The sequence below is a fragment of the Oncorhynchus tshawytscha genome, linkage group LG01, assembly GCF_018296145.1.
Source record: "Oncorhynchus tshawytscha isolate Ot180627B linkage group LG01, Otsh_v2.0, whole genome shotgun sequence".
NCBI lineage: Eukaryota > Metazoa > Chordata > Actinopteri > Salmoniformes > Salmonidae > Oncorhynchus > Oncorhynchus tshawytscha.
In genome coordinates, this window is record NC_056429.1 from 77,858,115 (window position 1) to 77,874,880 (window position 16,766).

The 16,766-nt window shown below is 44.9% G+C and overlaps 1 protein-coding gene across 4 annotated transcripts in view; it reads left to right on the forward strand.

Moving 5' to 3' along the window:
• Positions 1-75: 75 nt before the first annotated feature.
• LOC112257339 (CDP-diacylglycerol--glycerol-3-phosphate 3-phosphatidyltransferase, mitochondrial) overlaps positions 76-16,766 on the forward strand; it is a 34,223-nt gene continuing 17,532 nt past the window's right edge. Inside the window, exons 1-9 of one of the 4 annotated variants that reach the window (XM_024430862.2) lie at positions 76-164; positions 9,480-9,690; positions 10,186-10,360; positions 10,440-10,629; positions 10,749-10,927; positions 11,589-11,791; positions 11,962-12,253; positions 13,295-13,443; positions 13,809-13,947. In XM_024430862.2, the coding sequence (XP_024286630.1) occupies positions 9,604-9,690; positions 10,186-10,360; positions 10,440-10,629; positions 10,749-10,927; positions 11,589-11,791; positions 11,962-12,253; positions 13,295-13,443; positions 13,809-13,928 (1,395 nt within the window). In that variant the 5' untranslated portion in view covers positions 76-164; positions 9,480-9,603 and the 3' untranslated portion in view covers positions 13,929-13,947. Of the gene's footprint in view, positions 165-1,091; positions 1,360-9,479; positions 9,691-10,185; positions 10,361-10,439; positions 10,630-10,748; positions 10,928-11,588; positions 11,792-11,961; positions 12,254-13,294; positions 13,444-13,808; positions 13,948-16,766 lie in introns of those variants that run through there. The other 3 variants (XM_024430853.2, XM_024430845.2, XM_024430839.2) reach the window with 3 other exon arrangements.

A 16,766-nucleotide genomic window follows, 5' to 3' on the forward strand; every position in this document is an offset into this window, starting at 1 on the left:
TGTAGGCCCCTCAAACTCAACTCTGGAATCGACGCAGTCACACTGCGTTTTTTCATTGTTACTGTGGTACCCTTACTAAGGTACTGATTTATATCTGGGACACCAGGTGGGTGCAACTAATTATCATGTAGAACAGAAAAACAGCAGGCTCCGGACCTCGTATGGTAAGTTGTATAGCCTGTCCCTTCTGTAGGGTATAATGTACTCCAAAAATAAAATCCAGATCAATAAAACCGCTGTAAACCTTTTATTTATTTAACCTTTATTTAACTAGGCAAGTCAGTTAAGAACAAATTCTTATTTACAATGACGGCCGACACCGGTCAAACCCCGGACGACGCTGGGCCAATTGTGAGCCCTCCCAATCACGGCCAGTTGTGATACAGCCTGGACCTTACCGTGAAATGCTTACTTATAATGCAGTTTAAAAAATGTAGTTAAGAAATTATTTACTAAATACACTAAAGTAAAAAAATTATTTAAAAAAGTAACACAAAATAATACCGAAGCTATATACAGGTACTCAATGCGTGAGGGTACAGGTTAGAAAGTAGGGTTTTCCAAACTCGGTCATGGGCACCCCTTGGTGCACGTTTTGTTTTTTTGCCATAGAACATCACAGCTAATTCAAATAACCAAAGCATGATGATGAGTTGGTTATTTGAATCAGCAGTGTAGTGCTAGGGCATCAAAACAAAAAACTTGCACCCAGAGGGGCCCATGACCGAGTTTGGGAAACACTGCTATAAGGAACCCGAGTTAGGGTAGTTTATCTTTGCAATTTCCAAAGCCTTCTGCCTGTAAGGCCACTTGAATTAGGTAGGCTATCATGCAAGTAAATATTTGTCGCCTTAGAATATTGATCTACCCCTGATAGCTAAATGTGTAGCCTATAGTAGAGGTGCGATTTCAAGGTGCCCATAAAGTACCCTCAAAGTCAGGTCCCGGACAGAACCACCTGGCTCTGTAGTTCAGAACTCGACCGCTAGAGGTCCCACTAGAACTGGAATAGTATTTATTAATACAGACAAATAAGTAATGTACTGTGTGTGTGGCGCATTCAGTTACACTGAAATAGTGTGGATACATAGATTTCTTTAATCCAGATTCTGCCCTCAACTAAATTTGGATGTATAATCCAGCTGTACCCCGATGCACAGACGTTGAACGTTGTGTGCAGAACATTTTGTGCATGTGAGGTGCGGATGTCCTTGTTTCGTTTCAATTTGCTAATAAAGTTGGGTTGATTGAAACGGCTGTTATGATGGCGGCTCCCATGTCGTGGAGGAAACTTGTGTACTCACCGGTCCTCACCCGAATATCAGACCGATTGTTCCGCACACGGGATCGGAGGAGAGGGTAATATACGACTGTTGTAGACATGGATTAAAAAAAGACAGACACTTTTCCTTCGTCAGACGTAATGACAGAGCTCTCATGTCTTGCCAGCGACGTGTGCGTACTGCCTGTCTTTACGTGCACAGTGTTTCCTGATGTTTTTTTTTCGCAATGTCAATTTGATATCTTGCGTCAAATATTATTGAAACATGTTTTTATGTTGCATTCGTTGATCTGATTGTCATTACTGTTGTGTGCAAATAGTTTACATCTTACAACATAGCTACATGCTCAAGTCAAGGTTACATAATAAACGCACGAGCAAGTCAAGTTCAGCCAGTAGATTTAAACTTTGCAAAATATTCTCTGTAGGCTAGATATGGCGCGATATGAGACTTCCTTTCCAGTTTCTTTAGCCCTTATCTGTGAATTCGCCTCTTCTTCCTTGTGTTGTCAAGTCTTTGCGTGTAGAGTAAGTGACTCAGAAATTCTCAGAATGAGGACATATCTAAGGTCTTTTTGTGGTTTCCTGAAAACCTAAAGTAACAACGACTGTCAGATGTCTGTCCACAACTGCATATAGTATGTGTCAGTTTTACATCATCTTAAGTAGCTTATACCATAATGTCTCACAGACAGTCTGTCTGGCCTAGGCATAGCTGTGAGTACCAAGGTCAGGGTTGTAGACTGTCATGCAGGAGTGAGATCAACCCTGGGCGGTCAAAACGACTCCTCATCCAGCCTAGGGTTGCATCCCAAAGGCACCAAATTCCCTATTTAGTGTACTACTTTTGACCAGGGCAAGTAGTGCATAGAGTGCGATTTGGGACATAACTGAGCTTTATCGTCATTCCTATAACCTGAGGTGGCTATCATGGCACCTAGACTAGCTAGGCTACATGTGACTCTAAAATAATAATAATAATAATAATAATATGTGGTATTTATATAGTTTTCAAGGACCAGTATAGCACGCTTATGGCCATAGACAGAACAGTTTTATCTCAATATTCATGGCACCCTAGAGGCTTGATTTGGCTACACACTATCACATCTCTCTACAGATGATGGAGGCACTTGCATGTCCAGTTGAAGTTGGAAGTTTACATACACTTAGGTTGGAGTCCATTAAAACTCATTTTTAAACCACTCCACAAATTTCTTGTTAACAAACCATAGTTTTGGCAAGTCGGTTAGGACATCTACTTTGTGCATGGCATAAGTATTTTTTCCAACAACTGTTTATAGACAGATTATTTCACTTATAATTCACTGTATCCAGTGGGTCAGAAGTTTACATACACTACAGTTGACAGCTTGGAAAATTCTGTCAATTGGAGGTGTACCTGTGGATGTGTTTCAAGGCCTACCTTCAAACTCAGTGCCTCTTTGCTTGGCATCATGGGAAAATCAAAAGAAATCAGCCAAGACTTCAGAAAAAAATATAGTAGACCTCCACAAGTCTGGTTCATCCTTGGGAGCAATTTCCAAATGCCTGAAGGTACCACGTTCATCTGTACAAACAATAGAACGCAAGTATAAACACCATGGAACCACGCAACCGTCATAACGCACAGGAAGGAGACACGTTCTGTCTCCTAGAGATTAACGTACTTTGGTGTGAAAAGTGCTCATCAATCCTAGAACAACAGCAAAGGACATTCTGAAGATGCTGGAGGGAACTGGTACAAAATTATCTATATCCACAGTAAAAACCTGAATGGCCACTCAGCAAGGAAGAAGCAACTGCTCCGAAACCGCCATTAAAAAAGCCAGATGACGGTTTGCAACTGCACATGGGGACAAAGATTGTACTTTTTGGAGAAATGTCCTCTGGTCTGATGAAATAAAAATAGAACTGTTTGGCCATAATGACCATTGTTATGTTTGGAGGAAAAAGGGGAAGGCTTGCAAGCCGAAGAACACCATCCCAACCGTGAAGCACGGGGGTGGCAGCATCATGTTGTAGGGGTGTGTTGCTGCAGGAGGGACTGGTGCACTACACAAAATAGATGGCTCATGAGGAAGAAGAAATGTTGTGGATATGTTGAAGCAACATCTCAAGACATCAGTCAGGAAGTTAAAGCTTGGTCGCAAATGGGTCTTCCAAATGAACAATGACCCCAAGCATACTTTCGAAGTTGTGTCAAAATGGCTTAAGGACAACAAAGTCAAGGTATTGGACTGGCCGTCACAAAGCCCTGACCTCAATCCTGTTGAAATTTTGTGGGCAGAACTGAAAAAGTGTGTGCGAGCAAGGAGGTCGACAAACCTGACTTGGTTACACCAGCTCTGTCAGGAGGAATGGGCCAAAATTGACCCAACTTATTGTAGGAAGCTTGTGGAAGGCTACCTGACACGTTTGACCCAAGTTAAACAATTTAAAGGCAATGCTACCAACTACTAATTGAGTGTATGTAAACTTCTGACCCACTGAGAATGTGATGAAAGAAATAAAAGCTGAAATCATTCTCTCTACTAAACTCAGCAATAAAAGAAACGTCCCTTTTTATAGGACCCTGTCATTCAACGATAATTCGTAAAAATCCAAATAACTTCACAGATCTTCATTGTAAAGGGTTTAAACACTGTTTCCTATGCTTGTTCAATGAACCATAAACAATTAATTAACATGCACCTGTGGAACTGTCGTTAAGACACTAACAGCTTACAGACGGTAGGCAATACTTATAGGTATAGGTTATGAATACTTAGGACACCTAAGAGGCCTTTCTACTGACTCTGAAAAACACCAAAAGAAAGATGCCAGGGTCCCTGCTCATCTGTGTGAGGCATGCTGCAAGGAGGCATGAGGACTGCAGATGTGACCAGAGCAATAAATTGCAATGTCCAGTATTGTGAGACGCCTAAGACAGCGCTACATGACGGACAGCTGATCGTCCTCGCAGTGGCAGACCACGTGTAACAACACCTTCACAGGATCGGTACATCCGAACATCACAACTGGGGGACAGGCACAGGATGGCAACAACAACTGCCCGAGTTACACCAGGAGTACACAATCCCTCCATCAGTGCTCAGACTGTCCACAATAGGCTGAGAGAGGCTGGGCTGAGGGCTTGTAGGCCTGTTGTAAGGCAGGTTCTCACCAGCAACAATGTCGCCTATGGGCACAAACCCACCGTCGCTGGGCCAGACAGGACAAGCAAAAAGTGCTCTTGACTGACGAGTCGCAGTTTTGTCTCACCAGGGGTGATGATCGGATTCACGTTCATTGTCGAAGGAATGAGCATTACACCGAGGCCTGTACTCTGGAGTGGGATGGAGGTGGATGGTCCGTCATGGTCTGGGGCGGTGTATTACAGCATAATCGGACTGAGCTTGTTGTCATTGCAGGCAATCTCAATGCTGTGCGTTACAGGGAAGACACCCTCCTCCCTCATGTGGTACCCTTCCTGCAGGCTCATCCTGACATGACCCTCCAGCATGACAATGCCACTAGTCATACTGCTCGTTCTGTGCGTGATTTCCTGCAAGACAGGAATGTCAGTCTTCTGCCATGGCCAGTGACGAGCCCGGATCTCAATCCCATTGAGCACGTCTGGGACCTGTTGGATCAAAGGGTGAGGGCTAGGGCCAGAAATGTCCAGGAACTTGCAGGTACCTTGGTGGAAGAGTGGGGTAACATCTCACAGCAAGAACTGGCAAGTCTGGTGCAATCCATGAGGAGGAGGTACACTGCAGTACTTAATGCAGCTGGTGGCCACACCTGATACTGACTGTTACTTTTGATTTTGACCACCCCCCCCTGTTCAGGGACACTTTATTCCACATATGTTAGTCACATGTCTGTGGAACTTGTTCAGTTTATCTCAGTTGTTGAATCTTGTTATATTCGTACAAATGTTAACACATGAAGTTTTCTGAAAATAAACGCAGCTGACAGTGAGAGGACGTTTCTTTTTTTGCCGACTTTATTATTCTGACAAAGTGGCAATCCTAACTGACTAAAGACAGGGAATTTTTACTAGGATTAAGTGTCAGGAATTGTGAAACTGAGTTTAAATGTATGTGAACTTCCGACTTCAACTGTGTTATTCATGGTCGTATTAATTTGGGCACACATAGCAAAACGTTTAGAAGAGAAAAACAAAAATGAGCATTATTGTTCAAGTGGTCACTCCATGTTTTAGTCTGTTTTCTTCCTTTTGATGGGAATGAATGACACATTTGTCTGCCAATGCCCTCCTGACTGTGGGGTAAAGGAGGGAGGGAAGAGAGGAGGATTGTGTTGCCTGTTAGCAGTAATATGAAACTGTTTGGATGGAAGACACATGATCTAAATGAACCCCCGGGACAAAGCATACAATGGCAGCCACACGTACTCACAACTAAACTGGCTTTCTTCTAGCTGTCACCGGTGTACCCCTATTGCACTAACTTTTTTTTTCATACATTTCCCCAGCACATATCTCAGCTCTCTAAGATCTTTCCTCATGATATTCCCACTGTTCTACAAAGAGTGAATCTAGTGTGTTCTCTCTATAGACACTGTATTCCAGTGTACTTACACCCATCCAACCTTTGTCCGGTGGTAAAACAGGGGTCTAGTATTGTATGGATAGGACACCGAGTTGTTGGACCACCATAATAAAGATAGTACTTCATAAGGAACCCCCCCCTTGCTTTTCCATAAAAGGATGGTTCAACCCGTAGGCTTTATAGCTATTGGTTCAGAACAGCAGTGGAGCCACATCTCTATGTGACTTGGCTGTTTGGTGTTTATGTTGATTGTTTTGTCTCCTGTGGGTTGAACCCACACTGTAATTCCCCCCCTGCTATTGTTCCTCCCCAACTCTCTGTCCTGAATGAACTCTGGGCCTGCATCCCAAATGGCACTATATTCCCTTAATAGTGCACTACTTTTGACCATGACCCATAGGGTAAAGGGTGACACTACATAGGGTTGGGCAATATTACGATAGCATCAACAATGGTTGTCAGCTATTATTGATGTGACAGACTATGGTTAAGCCTATTGAACTTGACTGGTGCAGCGCAGTAAAAAAAATATTGCAGCACACAAGTGACATTCAGCGTAATTTGCCTATTCCTATTTGCTCTAGCTTATTTGAAGAGATACCTTTTTATATATCCTACAGAATGCAAGATTAGAATCTAGGTCAGAAGGAATTCTACCAAAGGAGTGCAAAATGTCCAGTCAGAGAAATTGATCTGTCAGGTGCATGGGTATTAGGCAATAGCCAAAACTTATTTTTATAACGGACACTCCTTAAATAGCTTGTTTACCTGTTTTTTTATTTTAAAGAAGCCTATATTCCCTTGTCTCTCCATTTGATAGGCTATAAATATGACGGAAGGCTATGCTTCATCGTTTTTATGCATGGCTTTTTCTCGATCAAACAATGAATGTTTCACCTCAGTTATTTGAATAGCCTAAAACCTTAAGGTAGCCAGAGGACTCATTTATTAGCAAACAATATCCATAGCCGGAAAAATCCCTCAATGCTAGTTTGAAAACCTAATTGTCAATCTATCCTCCTCCTAGGCCTATCATGAAAGACAAGTTAAAGTTATGAACAGTAGCTTGTTTCCCAAATATTCTAGCCTATGAAGGTGTCCTAGTTGTTGTAGCTTTCAAAATTAACAAATGAAAGTCTATAGCTTAAGCCTAGACTATTCTCAATCACAGCTTTATGAGGGATAGTACGAACAATATTATGCATTTTTCAACAACAAAAAAAAGCAATTATTATCCAGTTGTGAAGACTGTAGAGTGCTTCTATCCAGTCCATGATGTAGGCCTATAACCTAGCTCACTTCAGTAAGATGGCCCATTCCTCTTCACTGCTCCATCATGTGTGTGTGCACACCTGCTCTGCTTCTCCACCAGAAAGGAGTATTGGAGAAGATTTGCCATCGCCTGCACTTAGCCTCTGCCAAGGCTTTCAACAATATCTTTCGTCATGAAAGTACTGGTCCTAAAGGTGGATGTGTTGCCGTCTCTTTTGTATTTGGCGTACATCTACCCATTGCCGGCTTGTCTGAGGAGGCCTCTAGTGAGGCTTGTGTTTCAGTTCATGTGGAGTGGCAGGTGCGAGTGGGTCGCCAGGGCACGCATGCTCTGTCCCATCGGGGAGGGAGGTAGGGGGGTACCACATTTCCCCCTCAAGCTGGACGCAATTTTTGTTTCTTTCTTGTTAACGGAGCTTGCTCATCCAGTGATACACCCGTCCGGTTACCTCCTGCGGGTGTTCTTCTCGTATCAGGCGAGAAGCGTAATGGTGTGGTCTAACACGGGTCCTCGGGCGGAACAGCTGCCGTGGCACTTTGGTCATGCGGCCAAGTGGCTGCGTGCGCACCCTGAGGTTGAAGTTGCCCGAGTAGGTTTAGATCACAGGCACCTGTACGAGGAGGTCAGAAAGGCAGGGAGTCCGGCGCCTGTAGTGGGCATCTCGGAAGTGGTTGGGGAGGGCGTGCAGGCGCGTGGCCTGGACAACAGGCTCAAGGACCTGAATTGGTTGAGCCTCCATAAGTGCTTGCCGGTACGTTCCATCATGTACCGGTATAGTTTGGTGCAATCCCCCACCTGTCCAAGATCCTCTTGTGGCAGGGAGGGGACTGTGCTCCATGTCTTTTGGGACTGTGCCTTTGCCGGAGTAGTATGGGCTAGGGCACGGGTGTTGTTAGGTTTGGTAAGTGGGGATTTTGTATTGATGTGGGCCAGGTTAGAGAGAGGTGTAGGGAGAGCGAGAGGGACGGATAGGGACAGGTTTCTGCTCTGGCTTATGAGTCTCTTTAAACGGGGGCTGTGGGAAGCCAGGCAGAACATGGTGAAGACAGGGAGAGATTGGGGGGTGGAAGGGATAGTGAGGAGGGTGGAAGGAGATTTGAGGGGGAGGATGAAGAGGGAGGAGAGGAAGTGGGGGCAGCATGCTGCTCGGGAGAGGTGGAAGGGGGGTTTAGGGCTGGGTGTCATTTAGATTTGTAAGGGGATAGATTAGGGACGGGGAGATGGGGAAAGGTAGTTTGTAGGGTGACTGGGAGGGAAGATGCTCCCCTGAGGTTTTGTTTGGGGTTTTTGTTTAGTTAAATTAAAATACCATTATTTGAGTATGTATGAAAATTATGAGTTGTAAAGAATGAATGGTATTGAAGATAATAAATTATTTTTTTAATAAAAAGATAGGCTGTATAGGTTTTACGTTCCGTTTCTTGTTTTTGTATTATCGTGTTTATTCGTTAATTAAACAAGTATCAAAATTACCACGATGCATTTTGGTCCGACTCTCCTTTGACGGAAGAAAACCGTAACACAAAGAGGCACTGAGTTTGAACGTAGGCCTTGAAATACATCCATAGGTACACCCCCAATTGACTCAGGCTAATTGACATAATTTATCAGATGCTTCTAAAGCCATTACATAATTTTCTGGAATTTTCCAAGCTGTTTAAAGGCACAGTCATCTTAGTGTATGTGAACTTCTGACCCACTGGAATTGTGTTATAGTGAAATAATCTGTCTGTAAACAACAATAACATGTACTGCTTTCCCCTCTCTGTGAGTTGATTTTAAGGATATTTCAAGTTTATAAGTCAGAACCCATCAGTATATCACAATGTTTTATGGGTACATCATCAATCATGATAGGACAAAGGTTGACATCGCCCAACCCTAGTATAGGGTGTCATTTGGGATGCACTTAGTGAATGCTGGAGTGAGATCTTTCAGGAATTAAATACAGGGATATTACTGCATGTGAAATGACCTCTGGGGGTCACAACCTTTACAGTAGATTGGGTCCTCCATCCTTTTATCTGTCAGTTGCGTTTTGAAGACGGTCACAGGCTGAGCAACAACAGCCATACTGGTATGAACCAAAGCACCCTAGTGCCTAGTTGAGAATCACATGACGTGTATGTTACTGAACATTAGGCCTAGGGATGGGGTTAGACACGCGTACACACACCAGCAATATGACTGAGTCCTCTGTTGTAAAAGATTTCAGTAAGTGTGATAAGTCACAGTGATAATGGAGGTGGGGGGGTTGGATTCGTTTTTTATCAATGGGAGGCAATCTCCACTCCAGCTATAGACTCATTTCTCTCGTTCTCTTTCCCTCCACGTCTCCCCACCCCCCTACCTCTCTCTCTTCCAGGTCATCCGTGTTGCTCTTAGCACCTCTCCTAGCGGAGGCAGACCCCTCTCCCCTTCCTGTCGTCAGGTCCCCTGGGTCGGATGAAGTTCAGGGCACCGATGGCCTCCGTGCCCGCTTCCGCTGGATGGCAGAACACGTGCCCGCCTTCAGGGTGCCCGGCACACACATCCACATCCTCACATCCCCTGACCAATTCTACCACACCATGAAGGTAAGGTGTGTGTGTGTGTGTGTGTGTGTGTGTGTGTGTGTGTGTGTGTGGTGGAAGCTTTCTCTAAATCATGTGATGTACTAAAAAAGAGGGTGTAATAAACAAAAAATGAGGAAAGGAAATAATTGATTGTTCCCTCCAACACAGTGTGCTCTTTATACCACAGTGGCGCTCAACCGTGTGTGTGTTTGTTTCTGTCCGTGGTTGACTATTTAGTTGAATTGCGTACAGGATGTGTGAGTTTGTGATAATGCTTGAGTCACCGGCATCAACCCTTTCGGGCACAGCAACAAACACAAAAAGCTGTTTATTTGGCTGTGTGGGAACATTAGGAAACAGTGCATGTGACTCACCTGATTGAGAAATAATGACTAGGCTGGAAGAATATCAGGTTCTGTGTGTTTGACGTCTTTGAATTTTATTTGGAGGGAGTTCAAGCCCCCTGATGAAGCCCTCTAGTTTTTTTCCTGTAATGTATTGTTTTTTTCTGTTCAGGCCCGTATCAAGACTGCTAAGAGGCGGGTGGTGATGGCCTCCCTGTATCTGGGTACAGGGCCGCTGGAACAGGAGCTGGTGGACTGTATGCAGGAAGCTCTGGAGCGTTCACAGGAGGGTGACAACCCTGACCTGCAGGTCTCCATTCTACTTGACTACACGCGTGGCTCACGAGGTAGGAGTGTGTGTGAGGGAGAATGCCATATTACTCTTACAAAGTTGTCTGTCTGTAACCCCTCTCTCTGTCGGTCTAGGTAAGACCAACTCTAGGACCATGTTGCTGCCGTTGCTGAAGCAGTACAGCAGTCAGATGCGTGTATCTTTGTACCATACCCCTGACCTGAGAGGGCTGCTCCGGCTCCTGGTCCCACAGCGCTTCAACGAGACCATCGGGGTACAGCACATCAAAGCTTACCTGTTTGATGACGACCTCATCATCAGCGGGTACACGCTCACAAAAAACAGTTGGTGTTTTTCTCATACAGTAGCTGATGTTTTTTTGACGTCTCTCGTTCAACCTTGTCTCTCTGTCCTTCACTCTCCGTCTCTCCCTCCTTCCGCAGGGCCAACCTGAGTGACTCGTACTTCACCAACAGACAGGACCGCTACGTGCTCCTTGAGAACTGTGGGGAGGTGGCCGACTTCTTCTCTGATCTGGTGGGCGCCGTGGGTGACGTGTCGTTACAGCTACAGACCGACAACTCTGTGAGCATGATGTACGGCATGGTGCACCCCTACAAAGGTATAAAACGCACACATAACACAGAAGTAACACACACACAGACCCTAAGTGCGTAACTCCTTGCACACTCTCATAATATAGTGTAATGTGGTGGTGTTGGAAAGGTTAATGGAATCAGATTGGCTGTAAATGTAGTCTGGTTCCAGTTCAGACACACGGTGAAATCGGCGAACTGGCATGTGTGTGAATGAGAGAGTGGGAGGCAGGCGAGAGAGCTGAATGACATGTCTGCAGAACTGGACCGCAGTTGGCACGGAGACCAGAAATAGAGCAGTGATGTCAGAGTTGCTGGTAAGCAATACGGAGTGGGAAGACACACACACTCTAATCATTAGTGAATGAAGTTCCCCAGCTGAAAGGGAGCTTTAACTTTACAGTAAAAGCACGTCTTTAGAATGAACTCAAATGCTGAACTTACAGGTACCCCTCTCCCCTCCCTCACTCTCCGAGTCATGTCTGTGCGTGGCCCCAGCCGCCAGGCGTAGTCCAGATATTTATAAGTCATGTTCTTCATGAATTAATTGATGTGTCTGTGTGTGTGTGTGTGTGTGTGTGTGTGTGTGTATATATCATTAATTTAGAAGTCCTAGAATGGATTCTAGCTTTAACCAGGTCGGTCTGTTTCCTCTTCTATTACATCACTGCATTCTTTTGTCATTAGGCAACAGGGATGATTTTTCGGCGTCGGCTCGGCAACACATTATGGAGGTGGTCAACACTGCTCACGTGCGGCAACACGTCGCCGAATCAGAACGTTTAGTGCGGGAGAGCGAGGGGGAGGAAGGAGGGAAGGAGGATACTTGGGTTTTTCCTCTGGTTCAGATGAAACCTCTGGGAATACAGGTGGATGAGCAGGTCACACAGGTGGGTACACAGACATGCACCTGGATACCACTACCCTCACCAACTAATATCAGACAAATAACTCCCATTGCACATGTTATCTTGGAATGTTTTTGTCTTTTTTGTTCATGTGTGACTTAAAAATGTAAATGTGGCCACTACATCTGAACTTCACCTATTTTCCCTTGCAGCGTTTGCTGACTGATGCAGGTCCCGGTGTGACTGTGTTTCTGACGTCGGGGTATTTCAACCTGACCAGGGCCTACATGTCGCTGGTTCTCGGGCTGGGCGCCGACTACCGGATCCTCACCGCCTCCCCGGAGGTCAACGGGTTTTTCGGCGCCAAGGGCATTGCCGGAGAGATCCCAGCCGCCTACATCCACATTGCCAGACAGTTCTACAGCAAAGTGTGTCAGCTGGGACAGCAGGAGAGGGTTCACCTCCACGAGTACCACAGAGCACAATGGACCTTCCACGCCAAGGGTGGGTGACACGCACACAGAGTGCAGAGAAAGTAGACTACACACACAATATAACCCTTGGCCTGAGAGCCTAGATTGATTCTACTCCAATGTGATTAGTTCTGTTTGGCTGTGAGTTATGCCAGGTAGTGATGTGATTGTTGTTGCTATGATGTGCTACGGTCAGACAGTAAGCTGCTGGGAAGCCGAGGGTGCGTCCCAAATGGCACCCTATTTCCTATATAGCTCTATGGGCCCTGGTAAAAAGTAGTACACTATTTAGGAAATAGGGTGCCCTTAGGGACTCGCACAGTGTCTATTCTAGCCTGACAGACAGATTAGCTGGACCACGTTCTACTGTTTTATTCTCTGGTTCTGCTGTTCTGTCCCTGTGGTAAGCTAGACATGTTGTGGGAGTCCTTGTCAAGTCGTTCACCCTTAGCCCCGGGCCAAAGAAACACACACAGTCATTTCTGGGTTTGATGGACTTCGGGGGTTTCTGTGCTTTAGTGTGTTCTTTATATTTGTGGGCGTGGCAAACAGGAACCAAAATCCCCATTTGAAACAGCTTATAAACAATGCTCTGACAAATGATATCTAAACTACTGCCAACATGCACTTCTCTTTCGCTGATACTTATAGAATAAAAAGGCAATGTGTCCAAAATAAATAATATTAAGACTTAACTGAAATGTTAGTGATGCATTAGTAGCTAGGTAAGTTGTTTTTTATTCTTCAAAAGACCCGTCTTTGAAAAGAAAATAGGGGAGAGGGAGAGCGGGAAATGAACACACACAGTGAAGAGAAGTCCCTTTTATTAGATGAAGCAGGGCGGGCCGGCGGTTTCCCGTAAGCACAGCAAGCACTGCAGGAGCGAGAACAGTGGGGGAGAACACACACAGCACCCAGCTGGGAGAGAATCAATGACCATTAGAGTAGAGCAGACCCTGACCCCCAGCTGCAGAACAAATCACTGATGTGGGGAAACTATACTTCCCTCTTTCCTTCCTCCACCAATATCTCTCTCTCTCTTGTGTGTGTGTGTGTGTGTGTGTGCACGCAGGGTTGTGGTACTACCTTCGGGGGCAAGTGCGGCCATGCCTGACACTGATTGGGTCTCCTAACTTTGGCTATCGCTCTGTGCACCGGGACCTGGAGGCCCAGATCGCCATAGTAACAGAGAACCAGGTACTACAGGCCCAGCTGCAGGAGGTAGGCCATTCAAACTGAGAACTTTATTTAAACGGACTTGATGGCTCGATACTGTGGCTCTGCTTTATACAGCCCTCAACGACAGGCCTGTCTACAAAATTCAACTGGTCTGATAGTTCCTGGTATAATAAGCTATGCTGAGCTGGCATATGCAATGCAGACTGAGATCGAGCTTGGAGGGAAACTTCTTCAGCAACTTGTGCTTAATGCCTGTATGTGAGACAGTGGGAGCTGATGTATGGCTATACTATGGCCTTTCATTTTAATGTGCTGGGTTTACCTGCCACTCCCCTTCATACACACATTATTTATTTATCTTTCTGCTCCTCTACATCTCGATCGCTGTCTCTCTATAACCCACACAGGAGCAGGAGATGTTGTACCAGAGGTCTACAGAGGTGTCCAGCTCTACGTTCCAGCAGCCAGACCGCCATGTGAAACTGTGGGTCAAACTGCTTACTCCCCTCATCAAGAACTTCTTCTGAGAGACACCGCCTAACACAGGTAACACACGCAGACAAGAGCACACAGTGTACTAACCACTAACCACACAGTGTACACTCCCACTGAACGATCATCTCTTAGTCACGCACAGAAGTAGACGCTGTCTAGAATGGCAGAATGTCCTCAGTTACTGCTCTGTGTACCAGCCCTCAACCCAAACTCCAATCCTAGCTTCCAATCTAGCCCTGCCCTAAGCCACATCAACCTCAGAAACTAAACCGAGCTACCCCTGCTTGAATCCTACCCCCACTGCCCTTACCACACAGACCTTTATCCATTGTACATCTAGAGGACACTCCCTCCTCAATGTCCCGGCTCTGAGAAACTCTCTGGCCTCTGATCCCTCCGCTGAGTGCATCAACATTCTGCAGTTAGCATCTGGACCCATTCAGCTGTGCGAGAGTGAGTGAGAAAGGAATGTGGCAGCGTGTTTCCCTCCTCCCACTAGTTAAATCCCCTCTCATTGTGGTGATGATTTGACAGATGGTGTATGCAGTGTACGAGACAGTGGGGTCAAAGGGAGGATAAGAGGGTGACCTGATTTGTGTAGATTTGCCTTTATGTCACAGCCACATGGCTTTGAGCAAGAAATTGACTGTCAGGATTTACATGGACTTGACATGGAAAGAGTCATTGTGGGAGGTTTTGGAAACTAAGGTAGGAACACATTTTTCATTCACAAACTTCTTTACTGGGAAGTTATTATGAATATGCATTTCATATTATCACGGTGAAGGACTATATATTCTCATGTGTTTTTTTTGCTGTAGCCTACATTGATTTATTTTAAGTTATATTTCAATATTGTTATAGCTGGTCTACTGCTACATTGGTATCTTAAATTACACTTAACAAAAATATAAAAGTAACATTGAAATTGTTGGTCCTATGTTTCATTAGCTGAAATAAAAAGATCCCAGAAATGTTCCATATGCACATATGTACAGGCCACTTGAAGCCATTCCAGCCCAGGACCTTCACCTGCAGAATTGTCTGAGACCAGCTGATGAAACTGTGGGTTTGCACAACCGAAGAATTTCTGCACAAACTGTCAATGTCACAGGGAAGCTCATCTGCATACTCGTCATCTTCACCAGGGTCTTGAACTGACTGCAGTTTGGCATTTTGTTACTTTGCAGCCTTATTCTAAGATTAAACATCAATCTACACACAATACCCCATAATGACAAAGTGAAAACCATATTTTTACAAATGTATTAAAAATAAAAAACAAATCACATTTACTTAAGAATTCAGACCCTTTGCTATGAGACTCAAAATTGAGCTCCGGTGCATCGTGTTTCCATTGATCATCCTTGATGTCTCTACAACTTGATTGAACTCATGTTTTGGAAAGGTGCGTGCGTGCGTGCGTGCGTGCGTGCGTGCGTATTTATGTATGCGTGGTCCCACAGTTGACAGTGCATGTCTGAGCGAAAACAAAGCCATGAGGTCGGAGAAATTGTACTTAGCTCCGAGACAGGATTGTGTCAAGGTACAGATCTGGGGAAGGGTACCAAAACATTTCTGCAGCATTGAAGGTCACCAAGAACAGTGGCCTCCATTATTCTTAAATGGAAGAAGTTTGGAACCACCAAGACTTTTCCTAGAGCTTGCCTCCCAGCCAAACCGAGCAATTGGGGGCAAAGGGCCTTGGTCGGGGAGGTGACCAAAAACATGATCGTCACTCTGTCAGAACTCCAGAGTTCCTCTGTGGGGATGGGAGAATCTTCAGATTCTCTGGTCTGATGAAGCCAAGATTGAACTCTTTGGTCTGAATGCCAAGCTTCACGTCTGGAGGAAACCTGGCATCATCCTGACAATGAAGCATGGTGGTGGCAGCATGCTGTGGGTGGTGTTTTTCAGCGGCAGGGACTGGGAGACTAGTCTGGATCGAGGGAAAGATGAATGGACAAATCCTTTGATTAAAAACCTGCTCCAGAGCACTCCTCAGACTGCAGTGAAGGTTCACCTTCCAAAAGGACAATGACACCCAGCCATAGCCCGGACTTGAACCCAATCGAACATCCTCTGGGACCTGAAAATGGCTGTGCAGCGAGGCTCCACATCCAACCTGACAGACCTTGAGAGGATCTGCAGAGAAGAATGGGACAAACTTCCCAAATACAGGTGTGCCAAGCTTGTAGCGTTATATCCAAGAAGACTCGAGGCTGTAGTTGCTGCCAAAGGTGCTTCATCAAAGTACTGAGTAAAGATCCTGTATACATATGTAATATTCCTGAATGTTATTGTTACTTTAGTACATTTGCAAAAATGTTTCTGTTTTTACTGTGTCATAGGGTATTGTGTGTAGATTTGGGGGTCGGGTTATTTAATTCCTTTTAAAATAAGGCTGTAACGTAACAAAATGTGGGGAAAAGTGAAGTGGTCCGAATAGTTTCCGAATGCACTGTATGCATATGGCAGGTGTTCTGTATGCATTGCCCAGTGTCTGTGACATCAAAATATTGATGTCTTCAAATAAGAAATTCGGACTTGAGTATTGCAGTGGGGCTTACACAAGTATGTGGGCAAACTATAGGCTATGGGTCAGTTTCAAGATGGAGCCAATTGAGATGGCCACCCTGTTTTCTAGCTCCTAAGCAACCTTTTTTTAAATTATTATTATGATATATATTTTTTTTATTGGTTATTTCTCACATTATTAGCCCAAAACATTTTTGCGATATCAGAGCGGCGGTAACTCACTAGAATTTCAACCAGATACAAGCATTTCGCTACACCTGCAAAAACATCTGCTGAATATGTGAATGCGACCAATTAAAATAGTATTTTATGCAATTGGTGGGTGTACTGCA